This window comes from Eulemur rufifrons, chromosome 9, assembly GCF_041146395.1.
Source record: "Eulemur rufifrons isolate Redbay chromosome 9, OSU_ERuf_1, whole genome shotgun sequence".
Lineage (NCBI taxonomy): Eukaryota > Metazoa > Chordata > Mammalia > Primates > Lemuridae > Eulemur > Eulemur rufifrons.
The window spans coordinates 20,233,798-20,250,906 of NC_090991.1; the positions used below are offsets into that span (position 1 = coordinate 20,233,798).

The 17,109-nt window shown below is 38.0% G+C and overlaps 1 protein-coding gene across 1 annotated transcript in view; it reads right to left on the reverse strand.

Moving 5' to 3' along the window:
- MYO1D (myosin ID) overlaps positions 1-17,109 on the reverse strand; it is a 324,487-nt gene that overhangs the window by 193,715 nt on the left and 113,663 nt on the right. The window contains exons 14-15 of the mRNA XM_069482282.1: positions 13,097-13,229; positions 332-498 (exon numbers count right to left, since the gene is read on the reverse strand). Of these exons, the coding sequence (XP_069338383.1) occupies positions 332-498; positions 13,097-13,229 (300 nt within the window). The remainder of the gene's footprint in view (positions 1-331; positions 499-13,096; positions 13,230-17,109) is intronic.

Below are 17,109 nucleotides of genomic sequence, written 5' to 3' on the forward strand. Positions count from 1 at the left end.
TTTCTGGCCCATGATGAAACAGCACAAAAAGGGCACAGCCAGGATTCCAATCCAGCTGTGAGTCCAAATCCGTGTTCTTTCTACTATACTATGATGCTCACATTTCCTCTAAAAAGACTGAACTTTTTTCCCATGGTCCATAAACCATGAACTCTGACACTCCCATCGCTTCTTCAAAAATCTTTCATATTTGCAATTTCCTCAACTCTTTTTTTGCTCATTCAACAAATATTTACAGATTGCCTAATATGTACTGATGTGTTATCACGTATGGGGAAGACTCCATCATTCTCCGTGTGCTGTTAGGCTTCTCTGCTGAGTCTATTCTCACCTGTGAAGAAACTTCTCATAGGTCTGGCGGAAGGCAAATCCTGCCCGACGCACTCTCACATTTTCCAGTAGTCCAAGATACTCCACTTGATGTCGGCAGCGTTCTTCATCAAATATCTGTGGGGACTTCTTGTCATTGGGTTTGATGCAACGTACGTAATATGGCTCCTAAAGAAATAAATCGGCAAATGATAAGTTTCACTGGAGAAAATTCCTAGACTAGGGACACTAACATGTAATTAGTGTTAACTGTGTCAAGTTAAGCTCAGTGCCTCTAATTTCTCAGGCACATACTGTGAGTAAAGTAGTTACTCTTCCTTCTCCCTCGATTCAAGGTTAGATGTTCTCATGCATTCAGCCAAATTTTTCTTTTATTTAGGCTTCATCAGGAATACTAGAAAAGGGATAAAACCAGGAAGTAAATAACTGAGATATGTAAGCACTGAGTTTTTGTGTATTTATGAAAACATGGTTAAAGTAATTGAAGGAGTAATTCAATAGAAAAAGGCAGCAGTTATAGCAAAGATCAAACAGGATGAAGAATGTAAAATATTAAGGACAGCAATGGTACACAGTAAGTGCTCTGTTAGTATCAGACATATTATTGTTGCATTAGTTTGTGCTTTTGGAAAAGAAATTAAAATTCATGGGTAAGTAGAAAAGTCACAAAACCACCTATAGGCACCAGTGATTCTATGAAGGAGCCCAGCTAGCCATTGTACCAATTAAATTTTGTATCTTGCATTAAATCATAGCTCCTTTTAAATATAAAACCATGCTTGGCATAGATCCTAGTACACTGACGATAATGAATAAATTATCACTGGATGAATCAGTGAGGTCAAATGTATCCTACTTGTAAGCATAAAGAGTTTCCTTCTCTTCTCTGAATCCGTTGTTTATCGACACACAGATGCACTTTAAGTAAGATATAGAATCCTCTGTAGTTAAATTAGGCAGTTTTGAGCCCTACTGAGGGCTAGAGGTGGAATGGGGTAATAATTTAAGAAGTAGGAGAGATTTGAAGAATGTAAATCTACTTGCATTTCCAACAGAATACCAGTTTTCAACACCAAAAAAGAAACTCCAATTGTATACTTATCATGCTGCCCTACATGATGAAAAGTGACATCATTTTCTTCTTTTTTCTAAGCCCTGCTGTATTAGTTTTCTGCTGCTGTAGCAGATTATCACAGGTTTAGTGGCTTAAAATAACACAATTTTATTATCTCACATTTCTGGAAGTTGGAAGTCTGAAATGGGTTTCACTGGGCTAAAATCAAGGTGTCAGCAGGGTTGTTACTTTCTGTAGGCCCCAGAAGAAAGCCCATTTTTTTATTTTTTCCACCTTCTAGAGGCTGCCCACATTCCTTGGCTTGTGGCTCCCTTGCATCGTCAAAGCCAGCTATGGCCAGTTGAGTCTTTCTTATGATGTTACCTCCCTGATTCTGACTTTTCTGCCTCCTTTCTCTCCATTGAAGGACTCTTGTGTTAAAACTGGGCCCAACTTGATAACCCAGGATAATCCCTTATTTTAAGGCCTGCTGATGAACAGCCTTAACTCCATCTGCAACCTTAATTCTACCTTGCCGTGTAAAATAACATGGTTACAGGTTCTGGGGATTAGGATGTGGGCATCCTGGGGTTGCCATGATGTAATAATAATCACATATGTATGTTGTATGTACATACATGTATATCCATATATGTGTGTATATATGTGTGTGTGTGTATATTCATTTTCCCTGGTTTCTAGCATAGAGCTTCAAAAACCTTTGGAATTTCTTTAGTGATAGAAGTGCCTTTGTTATGCTAATGAGGTAACTTATGGCCAGACCCCTAGTTACCTTCAAGATGGGTGCTGGTCACCCAGAAAACCCCTTCATGTGATTAGAGGGCTGGAACTTTCAGCTGCTTGACCTCTGGGGGAGGTTAGGGGGACTGGAGATCAAGTTTAATCATGTGGTCAATGACTTAATCAATCATGCCCACATAATGAAATTCTGATTAAAAAAAAAGCTCAAGACACTGAGGCTTGGAGGACCTTCCTGGTTGGTGGACATATCGATGTACCGGGAGGGTGACGAACCGTGACTGCACGGGGAGAGAAGCTCCTGTGCTCGGACCTCGTTTCCAGGCCTTGCCACCTTACGTATCTCTTCATCTGGCTATTCATTTTTATCTTTTATAATGAAACTCTATCATAAGTATAGCATTTTCCTGAGTTCTCTGAATCATATTAGTGAATCACTAAACTTAAAGGGGGGTCATGGGAGCCGTCAAATTTGTAACCAAGTCATATAGAGGTGCAGGCGTCCTGGTGACCCCACCCATAGGTGGTATCTAAAGTCAAGGGTAGGCCGGGCGCGGTGGCTCACGCCTGTAACCCTAGCACTCTGGGAGGCCGAGGCGGGTGGATCGCTCAAGGTCAGGAGTTCGAGACCAGCCTGAGCAAGAGCGAGACCCCGTCTCTACTAAAAATAGAAAGAAATTATATGGACAACTAAAAATATATATAGAAAAAATGAGCTGGGCATGGTGGCGCATGCCTGTAGTCCCAGCTACTTGGGAGGCTGAGGCAGTAGGATTGCTTAAGCCCAGGAGTTTGAGGTTGCTGTGAGCTAGGCTGACGCCACGGTACTCACTCTAGCCCGGGCAACAGAGCGAGACTCTGTCTCAAAAAAAAAAAAAAATAAAAAAATAAAAAAATAAAGTCAAGGGTAATCTCGTGGGAACCCTGCCCTTTAACTTGGGGTGGTCAGTGTCAGTGGGGTGAAATGTAGGACACCTAGCTGATGCCAGAGAGTTGGTGCTGCAATGCAGGGGCCACGATTCTGCCTAGCACACCTGCCCTTTTCCATCCAGTGGTCTGTGGGAGAATGGAAAACATGAGCATGATATTTTGCAGCACCTTCCAGTAAGCAGTGGAGACTCTATCCTACTCCTTGAATCTGGGCTGGGCTTGCGATGTGCTTTAACCAATAGAATGTGGCAGAAATGATACTGGGTTATTTCTGGAGACTCATCCTTGAGAGGCTCTGCCCTCTTGGAGCACTTCTTCCAGCCTATGAGGAAGTCCAGGACTAAAGACTATGTGAAGGAAGATGCCCAGTCGTCCAGCCATGTCATCTGAGTGGGCTCTTCTTAGCCCATCAGCCCTGGCTGGCTACAGCTGCTTGGTGAGCCCAGGAGAACTGCCCAGTCAACCCACTGAATCAGGAGAAATAAACTGTTGTAGTTTCAAGCACCACCACATTTTAGAGTGATTTTTTTATGGATCGATAGACAACTGATATCTCTTCCCCTATTCTGGAATACCAGTCCTCAGATTAGATGTTAAATTTTGATATATTTAAGTAAAGGATCAATATTATTAAAGTACAAGCAGAATCCTACTTTAAAAAATAGTGATAGCTGATCAAATGTTCACTAAATCTGTAATGATTTTCAAATAGAGCATTTATATTGGGGGGCAGTTGTAGCTCATTTTAAAAAAGGGCTTATTGTAAATTTAAAACAAACTTAATAGGATGGGGAAGTCAGGGAGGCAGCACTGTTTGCTTGAGGATTTTCTACAGGTTTCCTGGAATAGAGCGCCTTTAGTTGCTTGGTGAAAAAACTAAGAACTGCGCAAAGTAAATATCAAAATGCTACTATATCTATCTGCGTGTTTTGGTACTGGTGTAACAGAATAGGCATTGTGCAGAATCAGGATAGTTGGGTATTAGTTGTTTTGCTATTAGCTAATAATGATAAAGTCTCTCTGTGCTTAATTAGCCAATTTATGAAATGAGAATATTAGGGCTTTCGGTTTGAGTAACGACAGACTAGGCAATTTAAGCTGATACCCACGCTGGGGATAACTAGAAGAGGTAAACAAAATCCACAAGACATTTGCCTAAAGACATTGGAGAGCTAACAAGACAGTGGAGAATCACTGGGCCAGAATCCAGGAGAGGAAGAGTGGCACAGAGGACAGCCCAGGTTTGACACTGCCTTTCTCCTGAGGGAATCTGCCAGCTCTAGAGGAGGCGGATGGGGTCTGGGTAGTAGTTTTGGCAGGTTCATGAGGCTAGCGGGACAGATTAGGGATTAGGGCCTGGAAAAGAGGAGTCGTGGGTAAACCCCTCTCACCCCCTAGGAATAAGAGTGAACCAGAAGTAGGCAATCCTTCACAGGGACCACAGTTCAGCTTTGCGTCACCTCAGTCCTTGAAACTGCAATAGCTAATTTGGAATACTGTTGCTTTTAGGTGCCTAAAAGAAGCAAAAATAAATTTTCCCTGGAGAAAAATGACATTAACTTGGGCCTCCAATTATTTCTATAAATAATTTTATAACTATAACATTTGGAACAAAATAAAAAATAACCAGACATATCAGGAGCCAAGATAACACAAATTAGGAGCAGCAAAACAACACATAAACAGACCTGCAGGAGTCCAGATATTGGAGTTATCAGATAGAGGTATTAAAATAACTATGCTTACCATGTTCAAGATGACAAACAACAACACTGAGAAGTTTGTATAGAAACAGAAACTATAAAAAAGAACCAAACCACATGGAAAATCCAGAACTGAAAAATATAATAATGGAAACTAAGAACTCAGTGGATCAGTAGAAGAGATTTAAAATGGATGAAGAAAAGAAGGGTGAACTAGAAGGTAGGTGAGAAGAAATTTTCTGAAATCAACATGAGACAAAAAGATGGAAAACAAAGAAGGGAGGTTAAGGGGTATGAAAGGTGCAGTAAGTTGGTCTAAGCAACTGGAGTTCTGCAGGAGAGGAGACAGTAGGGGCAGAAGAAATATTTGAAGAGAGAATGGCCAAGAACTTGCTAAACCCAATGAAAAAAAAAAATCAAGCTACAAATTGAAGAAGCTCTACAAACTCCAAGCAGATTAAAAAAAAATCCACACCTAGGCATATCATAGTAAAATTTCTGAAAATCAAAGAAAAGCAGCCAGAGGAAAAAAGATTACCTTAAAGAGCAAAAAATAAAATGACAGCAGATTTTTCAGAAGCATCTATGGAATCCAGAAGACAAAGGAATATTATCTTTGAAATGCTGAAAGATACTGCCAATCTAGAATTTCACACTGAGCAAAAATATTCTTCAAGAATAAAAAGAGTATAGAAATATTTTTTGGTGAACAAAAACAGAGAATTCTTCACTGTCAGATCTCAAGTATAACACAGTGAAGTTCAGGCAGAAGAAAATGATTCCAGATGAAAGGTCAGTAATACAGAAAGAGGAAAAAAGAAATGATAAATGAGTAAATACATGTAAATGGATACTGACTATATGTAATAACAATAATGCCTTACTGGATTTTAGTGTGTGTATGTGTGTGTGTGATATAATTAAAATATATAAGTTAGGAGGGAAGTAAATGGAATTAAAATGTTTTATTGGCTTTGTTTTGTCCAGGAAGATGGTAAAAGTAGCAAATAATGTTAGATTTTTATATTCAAGAATGATATTGTAATAGGTGAAATAACCACCAAAATGATATTAAGATGTAAATTTTCCTAAATAATAAAGGGAATAAATGGAATAATAAAAAATAATTGTAACACTGGGGGAGGGGAAAGGGTGCCTTCTTAGGTACAACTAAACATTCTGACTCAAAAGACTCGCAGGCTACATTTGGCCCAATCTCCTCAGAAAAACAAGAACATAGCTTGCAGCAGGCATTGTCAGTGTCCTTGTGGCAGTCCATATAGCAGTCAGGTGATAGATCAGGTATAAGGAGATGAGATTCCCACTGGTCAGGCGTGGGAGGTGCCCTTGGCTTAAAAGCCTCACAGGAGCCAGTATCTCTTAAAACAACTCAGCAGACATAGCTTCCACGGTCCCTGCAAAGGACACGCTTAACACAGAGCCACTGAGCTTAAGCAAACCCAAAGTATATTATCCTCACCAGACATTTATCATTTTCCCAGTATAGATGCACTTTAGCAACACGGTAATTTTTACCAGAAGCAATGTTGCTTAGTGATATAGTTGATCTATATTTTACTAGGTTACCAGGGGAACAGAGCTAGAAATTTAACTGAGGTTGTCAAGCAGAAGGAATAGAGTTTTACCTTTTGCCCACAATAATAAATCTAAAAGAAGGTTAGAAAGAAAAAGAAATACAGAAGAGTCACATAGAAAGCACTAAGGAGATGGGTGATTTAAATGCAATATACAGTGACTACATTAAAAGTAAATGGACAAAATGATTCATTCAAAAAACAAAAATTGTCAGAATGCAGTAAAAAATCAAACTATATATTACTTATGAAAGATACACTTGAAACATAAAGATATAGAAAGACTGAAAGTAAAAGGATGAAAAAGATAAACCATGCAAACTCTAGCCAAAAGAAAAGCTGGCATAGCTATATTATTCATGCAAAGCAGACTTCAAGGCAAAAAGCAATACGGAAATAGAGACGTTTCATAATGATAAATGACTCAAACACCAGGAAGATACAGCAGTTCTAACTTGAATGAACCTAATACATTCTCTAAATATTTAAAGAAAAAATTGAAGGTACAATGAGGACAAGTAGACAAATTCAAAATCAAAGTAGATTTTGACATACCTTTCAACATTGACAAAACAAAGAAATTAGTAAGAAAAGAGAAAAGTTGGAACAATATGATTAGCAAACTTGACCTAATGAACTTATATAGAATACTGAATGCAAACTATTTTTAAATACAAACAAAACATACACATGAAGCAAATTTAGGAAACTTCTAAGTTTTGAAATCACAGAGTATGTCCTCTGATGAAATAAGACTAAGCTAGAAACCAAAAGCAAAAAGGTAATCAGAAAATCCTGTATGTTTGAAAATTAAGAAATATACTTCTAAATAACCCTTAGGTCAATAACAAAATTACAATGGGAATTAGAACAGAGTTGGAACTGAATAATATATAAAACCATATGGACAAGGCAATCTTAATATAAGGCATCATCTAAGTAGTTAGTATAAGTACCTTTACTAAGTAGAAACCAGTTGAATGGAATTTTACCAGGATTGAGCGATTATGCACATGGAGTGGTTACTCTGGATGAGATACTAATGACCAGCCAAGAGGCTGGGGAGAAGCCCTTTCATCCTGTTTAGTAATATAAAAGTCTCCAGGTAAGGAATTTAGTGGAAATACTTTCTCTGTATTTAATCAGCATTCTGTCTCAATTTATAAATGCCGCCTCCTCTCTCATTTATAAATATCCAGACTGACTCAGCCTAAAAAATCCTGAATTTGGCAAATTCAAAGTGTCTGATAAAGGTAAAAATGCGAAAGTGAATAGTGATCTTATTCTCTTGAACTTTTAAACCTGTTATGTGAAAAACATTATTTATGAAAGTACACTCATCAGTATGTATCGACATTATTTAAATATGTATCTATTTAACCTGCTTTGAACACTGTCAAATGGAGTCAAGGCAAATTCAATATATTTTATTGGCAAGGCAAATTCAATAATAATAATTTACTGGCTAGGGATAGAAATTATTTAAATATATATCTATTTAACCTGCTTTGAACACTGTTAAATGGAGTCAAGGCAAATTCAAGCTCATTTAATAATTTACTGGCCATCTACTTCTAGTACTTTATTAGGTAACAAGAGGTATACAAAATTAATAGAACCCATTCTCTATGTTCAAAAGACTTATAATTTAGGTGGGAAGACAAGACATGCACTTAAAACACTGTGTGGACTCAGAGAAGGTGAGGACTTCCACTTCTGGTAACAGAGGACTAGGTAATGCACATCAACCTTCTTGATGAAGTCACTAAAAAAAGATGCTAGACAAAATAGGGAGAAAAGGTCTTCTTAAATGCATCATTAGAGCTAACAAGATAGTGAGGAAGTACCTGGCCAAAATCAGAAGACTAAAATCCAGAGGAGTGGGCCCACCCTTCAGGGCTGCTTTTGCCCTAGGAGCTACTGCTGATCTGGAAAAGGCAGTCACAAGGCTGAGCAGGGCTTCTGACCACAGTGGAGATGGAGGAGGAAGTGGGAACCTGAGGCTTTAGACGAGGGGCTGTCCTCTGGTCTGGAATCTGGAATAACTAAACCTGGGAGCTAAAAGTGAATAGAAAACAACTCGGCCCTTTTAGGGATGGCAACCCATATAGGCAGTTTTCATTACTGATAATGGGGGATTATTTCTAGTTACCTCTAGATGTAGCCCTTTGAAGACCCACCATTGTGTGTGTGTGTGTGTGTTGTATGCGTAGGTGTATAGAATCTCTTATTAGACACCCTACTTTGGGCAGGCCCTGGGCTTCAAGGACCCAGCCTTGCATAACTATATTCAAAGTTATCTACTTCAACAAATCCCTACAGGGTGAGGGGCAGCTTTAGGGGGTCTGATTATTTATCCTTTCACTCAGTTAACCTCTATGTTCACTTAGCTCCTGGCTTGCATGCTCCTTACTTTTTGTGGTTAGATCATGGCTACCTTCTACAAGTTGATTTTTACTTTTTACCTAACATTTTAGTTGTTTTCAGTTGGCTTTAGTGGGCTTCACATTCACCATGTTGCCAGAAAATGCAATATTCATATATATTTTTGGAATCCTTACATCTATTTTTCTAAGTTAAACTGATTTCTAATTTTATTTTCTAACATTAAACTTGTATTCAGGTAACATTAATCTCATAAAATGAATTGGGCAGTGACCTCTCTTCTTCCTATCCTCCAAAATAATTTGCATGTGATAGGGATTATTGGCTTCTCAAAGGTTTAATAAAACTCATCTGTAAAACCATCTGGGCCTGATATCCTTGGCAGAGTTGGGGGAAGATAAACTTCTGATTAGTGATTCAGAATCTTTAAGGTTACTGATTCATTCACGTTTTCTCTTTGTTCTTGAATTAATTTTGATAACATTTTTTTAAAAAACTAATATTTCAAATTCATTGGCATATAATTGTTCATAATATTTCAATGCTTAAAAACATCTCTATAATATCTGAAGTTATTACCCTTTTTTCATTCATATTGTTTTCTTTATGAGTTTTATTAGAGGTTTATCTATGATTACTTTTTGATCTTTGACTTTTGCTAGTTAAAAATTATTTTCTTACTTCTTTCTTTAGGGTTTCTTTAGAGTTCCTGAGTTGAACTTAACTCATTTACTTTCAGTCTTCCTTGTTATTTTATAAAGGCATACAAATGGATCACTTTAGCAGTATTCTATAAATTTTGACATATTCTTTGTCATGCATTTCCAAATATTGTGTAATTTCCATTGTGATTTCCTCTTCAACCTGTGAGTTATTTAGGAGAGCATTTTTTTAAAGTTCCCAAACACATTGAAAAAAATTTTTAATGCTGATTTTTATTTTACTTGTTTTGAGGATAGAAAATATACCTATATACATATTCTTCAAAATGGTTCAGACTTCCTTTGTGATCTAGTATGTGGTCACTTCTTGTAAATGTTCCATGCATACTTGAAAGGAATATACAGTTCCAATTCCCTGGGTAAAGGGTTCTTCTGATCTTTAGATAAAGTTTAAATTCAGTTTTCAAAGCTTCTTCACATTCTTACTAATATTTTCATATGCTTCATCTATCAGTTTCTGGTAGAATTGGTTTAAAATCTCCCACTATGATTGTGGACTTGTCAATTTTTTCCTTTAAATTTTTTTTAGGTTTGTTTTTTTGCTTTATAGAGTTCATAATAATCATGGCTCTGCTGTTTGGTACCTAGTTCAAACTGGTTTTATTGTCTTGGGTATTTTTATTTTATTATTAGTTTCTTTATCTACATTAATAGCTTTTTTCTTAAATTCTATTTTCTCACACAATTAATATTGCTTTTCACCATTTTTGGGGGAGTGGCTTGATGCATCTTTATCTCCCTCTTTAAGCTTTCTGCACAGTGTTATTTAGATGTGTCTGCCGTAAGCAGCAGATAGCTGGATTTTCCACCTATATAGTCTATTTAGCCTATTTTTGTTTATGGTGAATATCAATTATTTAGATTTATTTCTACCATTATATTCTGTGTTTTCTAAATGTAACATTTTTCCTTCGCTTCTCTCTCTCCTCCACTGACTCTGGGCTTACTTTCTTGCCTTCTAGTAGACTGATGCATTGTCTGTATTCTTTTCCTTGCCCCTGCTCCCTCCCTCCTTCCCTCACACCTCCACACACACACACAGATTGAGAAGCTGGAGCAGAGACTGCCAGCCTAGTTGTCTACCTTATGCCCAGTGTCGTCTTCCTACTTTGAAACAGAATTCTTATACCTAGCTGGGTACACTGCTGACCAGAATGAAAATGTGCTTCCCAGCTTCCCTGGCAACTACATGTAGCAAATGGGATGTAGCTGAAGTGCTGTGTGTGCCTTCTAGAAAGTCTATTTAAAAGGGAAGTTCCAGCTGCCACCTCAGACCAGGACAGATGCCAAGCACTAGGTCAGTAGAGCAGAAAGACAGAAGGAACCTGGGTCCCTAATAACCTTGTAGCTGCTACACTAGTCCTAGGATACCTTCTTCGTTCTTCATTTGCAGGAGAGAGAAATAAACATCTCTCTTTATTTAAGCCACTAATTTGAGGATCTCTTTTATTAGAAGGTAAATGCTATTCCTGATACAGAAATTGCAGAAGGTTCTAGAATTATTCCTTTAAAAGGCATATTTAACTACCAATGTTAGAAAATAAAATGATTGTTTTTCTAGTCAATTAAATCTAATTACTTAAATAAATAAATATATTTCATAAAATTCCATATTCAACTCTGTTTCTTGTGTCACATGCCTCCCTTCCAGGGTCACTTTTCTTTTTGCTGGACGAAGCAGGTTGCAGCTGACATGCAGAGAGAAGCTGAGATACAAGAGTAAAGAGTCCTAATAGCATTCTGGTCCTCGGTGCCAGTGTCCTCACGCCTGCCCTTCTAGAGATCTGATTATACAAGCCAACAAATTTTGCTTATTTGCTGCCACTTGAGGGCAAAGAATACTGACAAAAGGAATAGAAAGCTACTGAACAGATGTGTTCCTGTGGCATTTGCCTAATTTATCCATAGCGAAGTAATAAGAAACGGTATAGATTTAAATTCTTAGAGAGGAAGTTGATTAAAAAAAAAAAAAAAAAAAAGACAATGAAGAAGAAACCATAGAAAAGCACCAGAAGAGAAAGATAAAAATGAAGAAACTAAAAATAACGAGTCCAGAATGCTGCCTAATTTATCAAACTTGTCAACAGCAGCAGTTAAGAATAGAAATTTGGGCCAGGCGCGGTGGCTCACGCCTATAATCCTAGCACTCTGGGAGGCCAAGGCAGGAGGATTGTTTGAGCTCAGGAGTTCGAGACTAGCCTGAGCAAGAGCGAGACCCCATCTCTACTAAAAATAAAAAGAAATTAGCTGGACAACTAAACAAATACATAGAAAAAATAAATGGTGGTGCATGCCTGTAGTCCCAGCTACTTGGGAGGCTGAGGCAGAAGGATTGCTTGAGCCCAGGAGTTGGAGGTTGCCGTGAGCTAGGCTGACGCCACGGCACTCTAGCCCGGGCAATAGAGTGAGACTCTGTTTAAAAAAAAAAAAAAAAAAGTAGAAATTTGTTAAGGAAAAAAAAACAGACTAAAGTTATCAAATAGTATTAGTTCCCAAAGGAACAATAAAAAGCAGAAATAACTGTCAATAATATATCTTTATATTTCAACCATTTAAAACAGCCTAAGGGACAATACTTATATACTAAAATTCCTCTTAAAACTCTCTGGTCATTTTGTATCCAAACATGATATATGGATGGTACATTTTACAGTTCAATTGATGTTTTTGTTTATTTATTTAGGCCAGGCCCTGTTTCAGCATAGGGCTGAAGTTCATTCTGCTGGCATGCTATACCTTACATGTTTTTTTGAATCTGAGATTTTCCCCTTGACCATGACCATAGGATTAAAAGCTCAGATTTAATAAACACATTCATCTGGGGCACAATTATTTCACCCAGACAAGTTCAAAAAAAAAAAAGCAGGAATAAAAATTTTATTGTGACATTCACTTTAAATACGTATGTATTCTTCAATTTAATTAAGTAGATTACCTAAAAAGTAAATCATGTCTACATTCTCTATAATATGTCAAGAGGTGTTGAGAGGGAATCTATGAGTTAAAATGTATATTTATATATTTTTTCAATCTTAATTCATTTTATGTTACAAAATGCTACTCAAAGTGGAAAAGCTAATTAAAAAAAAAAAGAGCGACAGAAAAAAAGTTTTAGTATGTGTTTTCTTGCATAGCAGCAAGCTTTTCCTAACAAATTTTCTTTAGTACAAATACTGTAGGCTTGTATTACATACAGTTAAACAACAAAACAAAACAACAACGAAAACCACCACCAGAGATACTTCTGAATAGAGCTACTCCTCAATTTTCAAAACCATACAAAGATTTTGAGCTCACGGCTCTGCCTGGAGAGGTCTATTTAGGAGACTCTCCAATGGGACAATTTTACCATTACTTAAAAAACAGAAAAAAACGTGCCCAGAAAGGTAATAACATTCTTCATAGAGCTATAGGAACCAGCTTGCTTGTCTCCAGAGTCTTATAGCAGACTTCCCTCCACATCACTGACATATCTCAAACACAGATGCACAAAGCTTATGATTTTCCACTATGCACCAAAATACCACATTCATCTCCCACTGCAGAAAAGACACCCTGATACCTATTCTTTGCACAAAGTCAAACAGAAAATGGGTATTTAGAAAAGAAAATAATTACCTTTGATGCAAGGTTGTCTACTAAAGCAATCATAGAATTCTTAAACAGGGTAGCGGCAGTCAGAGGTCGCTTGGTCACCTCTGTAATGCTCAGTTTGCCTTCAGGCCACATATTCTTCAGCACAGGATTGGAACTGAGAAGCACAGAAAGAGTAAATGTTACATTCAAATAAGCTGAATAAAAACTGCTAAGCAATCCTGTTGAACTGTACCCTGAGAATCATAATTGGACTACAGACTGAACTCACAAGGCTTAATTGAAAAAATGATTCCATCCAGACAGTTATGCTGAAAGTGTAATGACAGATACTGCACCAAAAATTGAGATTTTTCCAAACTAGAGTACATTTTAAAAATTCTTTAAACTTCTTTAAAGTGACATCTCTATTATTATTACCTAGGACCCTGAAATAGTTAACATGGCTCTTAACCATATATACATAAACAAATTAGTTTTTGTGATGTTAAAAATGAGGACAAACCACCAGTAGGAAAATGGTCGTCAATGTCATGCAAGAAAACATGAAAGTGAAAACATCTTCTAATTAAAACAAATATTCATACAGAATAGGTAACACTATAAAACCCAGCTCTCTCTAAAAATCAGACAGGAAAATAAAATAACCATTTTCTACTGTCTCCTGGTAAATTCCTTTACTGCAGCTGAATTTATGGACACATCTGTAGGCAGCATTGGCAGCTACAATATTATATTGATATGACAGACTGCTGCAATCCAAATCTAAAAATATATTTCAGGCCAATTTTCATGTTAAAAATTGTAAATCCATTATTTGGCTCTGTGGAGATACTTTTAAAAACGTGTAGTGATCTCAACTATGATTTTCTTCCTGTTTCATTTTGGGTGCTTTTGATTGTAAAAGTAATTGGAACTTGAAATGTTGCTTGCTTCCTGGAAACTTCTCGTGTCAGAAAATTTTGTCTTAAAAAATTGAGAGCTGAAAAGAGAAAAGAATTAACATGGGCATTCATGCTAATTGTGCTGACTATTCTCATCATTTTACCCACTCTTTCTTTCCCTCGTATAAAAGTGAGGAAATTGACTTGGTTTCCCAAAGCACCAAGTAAATTTCTGCACATAGGCGCTCCAAATGACAGCTGCAAGATCAAAGGATGGACGACAGCAGAGTGAAGATGATGAATGATGACATGAGGACCGGCTGGCTCTGTGAACGCAGACAGAGCAACACTCCTACCCTCACCTTCACCAGCTGGCAGTGCCAACTGCCATCAAAGGTGGCCATAAAATACTGCAATGAGTTGTGGCTTGTGGACCTAGTTTCATCATTTTATAGTCCTGGTCTATGATTTTCCAATCATACACCTTATATCAATAAAAATGACCTCGTAAACGTATATTGTTTTTCCTTAACTTTTCCATTCTCATCTTTAGCAGAAAGATAATTTAAGGCAATGACTCTCAACTTACAGTGTACATGGTACTTGGATGCCTTTCTCACACTTACTGAATAGAATTTCCAGAAAGTAGAAAATTGTACTTTGTGTACTTTGAAAATTCTGATGCGCGTCAAAAAGAATGAGGATCACTGGCTTTTGGTCTATGCAGTTTCTATCCCAAATTGCTTTTCCACCTTACTCACTGTTGCTGGCCATATTTGGAGACTATTCCTGTACTACATTACAAATGGAGGAGGGGGAAGGTTGGAAATGAAGGAAATAAGACCATATGTTAAACAGTAGAATTGACATGAAATGAATCCAACCCGAAACATAGCCATTTTAAAGAGAAAGAACTCTCAGATCAGCCCGTCATGAATATAATGTTAACAAAATAATTTTCAAACATTTTTATTACTAGAACCCTTTTCTTAAAAGGGAAGCTCATCCAGAAACCCAGTATGTAGAATAGATAGGGCAGATCTTCTCTGACTAACGAGAAAGTAGTGAGAGGAAAAGTCTGTGTGCCTGGAATGCGACCTGCTTGTTCCCTCCTCTCTCCTACACAGCACTTACATTGTATTAGGTATTGTAAGTAATCTAGAGATGATTTAAAGTATACAGGAGGACGTGCATAGGTTACATGCAAATACTATGCCATTTTATATGAGGGACTTGGGCATCTGTGGATTTTGGTATCTGTGGGGCGTTCTGGAACCAATCCCCATGGATACCATGGGACAACTGTATTCCATTCCATGTTAGTGTTAGATTTCTCACTGGAAATAAATCCGCATGCTGTTTTGTTTCTACATTGGTCCTGTGAGCTTGGGTTGTATTAGTCTACCACTGAAAGTAGAGCTGTTCTCACTGAGCTCAATCTCTGGGCTATGAGAAATTAATGAAGGTAACATATACTATCTTGTGCAGCCTCTTGGTACACAGGCTGGCAACCCACCTGGACATTGCCACCAGCCAGATGAGGCTGTTTTCTAACTTGAGTCATTTGTCTCTCAAAATGGGTGTACATTACTTGATAAATTAAGCACTGAAATTCCCTTCTGAAAGTCCCTTTCCCCACACCTAGTTCTTGCATGGATCCCCTCTCAGTTCTATGTCTCTGTAACTTTCATCATTCTTGGTGGCTTCAGCATCCACACAGATGAACCATTTGGTAGTAAAATGTCTTGAAAGAAATGTTTAAATGTGGTGTCACTACATTCTCATTTCCTGTATTCTCTTGAGCCCACATCAATCAGACATTTGTCTTCAACGCTCCATGGAAACCAGCTTTGTCAAGAGTCCAGCTGCCCCTGATGTTAGCAAATGCAATGGTCAAGCTTGGTCCTCACATCATTCCTGCTTTTGACAAGATTTGACATAGTTTATTGTTTTTTTTCCTTCTTAAAGCATTTTTTCTTGTCTTGGCCTCTATGACACCGGATTCTTGGTTTTCTTCCTACCTCACTGGCGTGCTCTCAGTTTCCTTTGCTAATTCTTCCTTCCTTGCTTGACTCTAAATGTTGGAGTGTCTCAGGGATTAGTCTTTTAACCTCTTCTCTATTTTATTAATACTTATTTATTTGTACTCTATGCTCACTCCCTAGACACTCTCATCCAGTCTATGGCTTAAATACAATCAATGCACTGATGACCATAAATTCACATCTCTAGTCCCAGCTTTCCCCGAGACCCAGATGCATACATGCAATTGCCTATTTGGCATTATTCACCTGGGTGTCCAATATGCACCTCACACATAACACACAGAATAAAACTCCTCATTTCCACCAATCAGCTTTTCTTCTTGTCGTCCCACATCGGGCTCAGGCATCACCTTTGATTTCTGTCTTTCTCTCACACCACACATCCTATTCACCAGCAAATCTCATTGACTCCACTTTTAAAATGTCACCCAGTGTCACCACTTTCATCATCTCTGTCGCTACCACCCAAGTCTCGGTCTAGATTACTGACCTGGCCTATTCCACCCCTGCCCTTTACAGCATGCGCTTTACACAGCAGCACCAATGGTAGCTTTAAAAATAAATCACATCACATCATAAATTCCAGTGTCTCCCCTTCCTACTTTTCCTTCCCTGGGCCCACAGACTCTATGATCCAGGCTCTGCCTACCTCTGTAAATTCATTGCCTGCACCTTCCCCATCCCTCCCTCTGTTTTTTGCCACACTGGCCTTTTTGTTGTCCTTCTTGCTGTCAATACACTCAAGCTCATTCCCACCTTAGAGCCTTGGTACTAACTATTCTCTTTGCCTGGAATGCTTTCCTCTAGAAACCTGCATGTCTCCCTCCCTCACCTCACCCAGTCTCTGCTCAAACGTCACCTCTAGCAAGAGGCCTGTCTGACTGCCCTCCCTGTAACCCCTCCCCTGCCCTTCCTCGTTGGCACCCTTTGATCTCTTACCTACTTTATTTTTCTGCACAGCACCTGTCACTACCTGAAAGTTGTTTCTTTGTCTATTAGTTGTCCTCCACTCGACTATAAGCTCCACGAGGGCAGGGACTTTGCGTAAATTTTTTTCATAGCTGTAACTCACAGCATAGAAAAATGTAAGGCTCGAAGGTGCTCAATA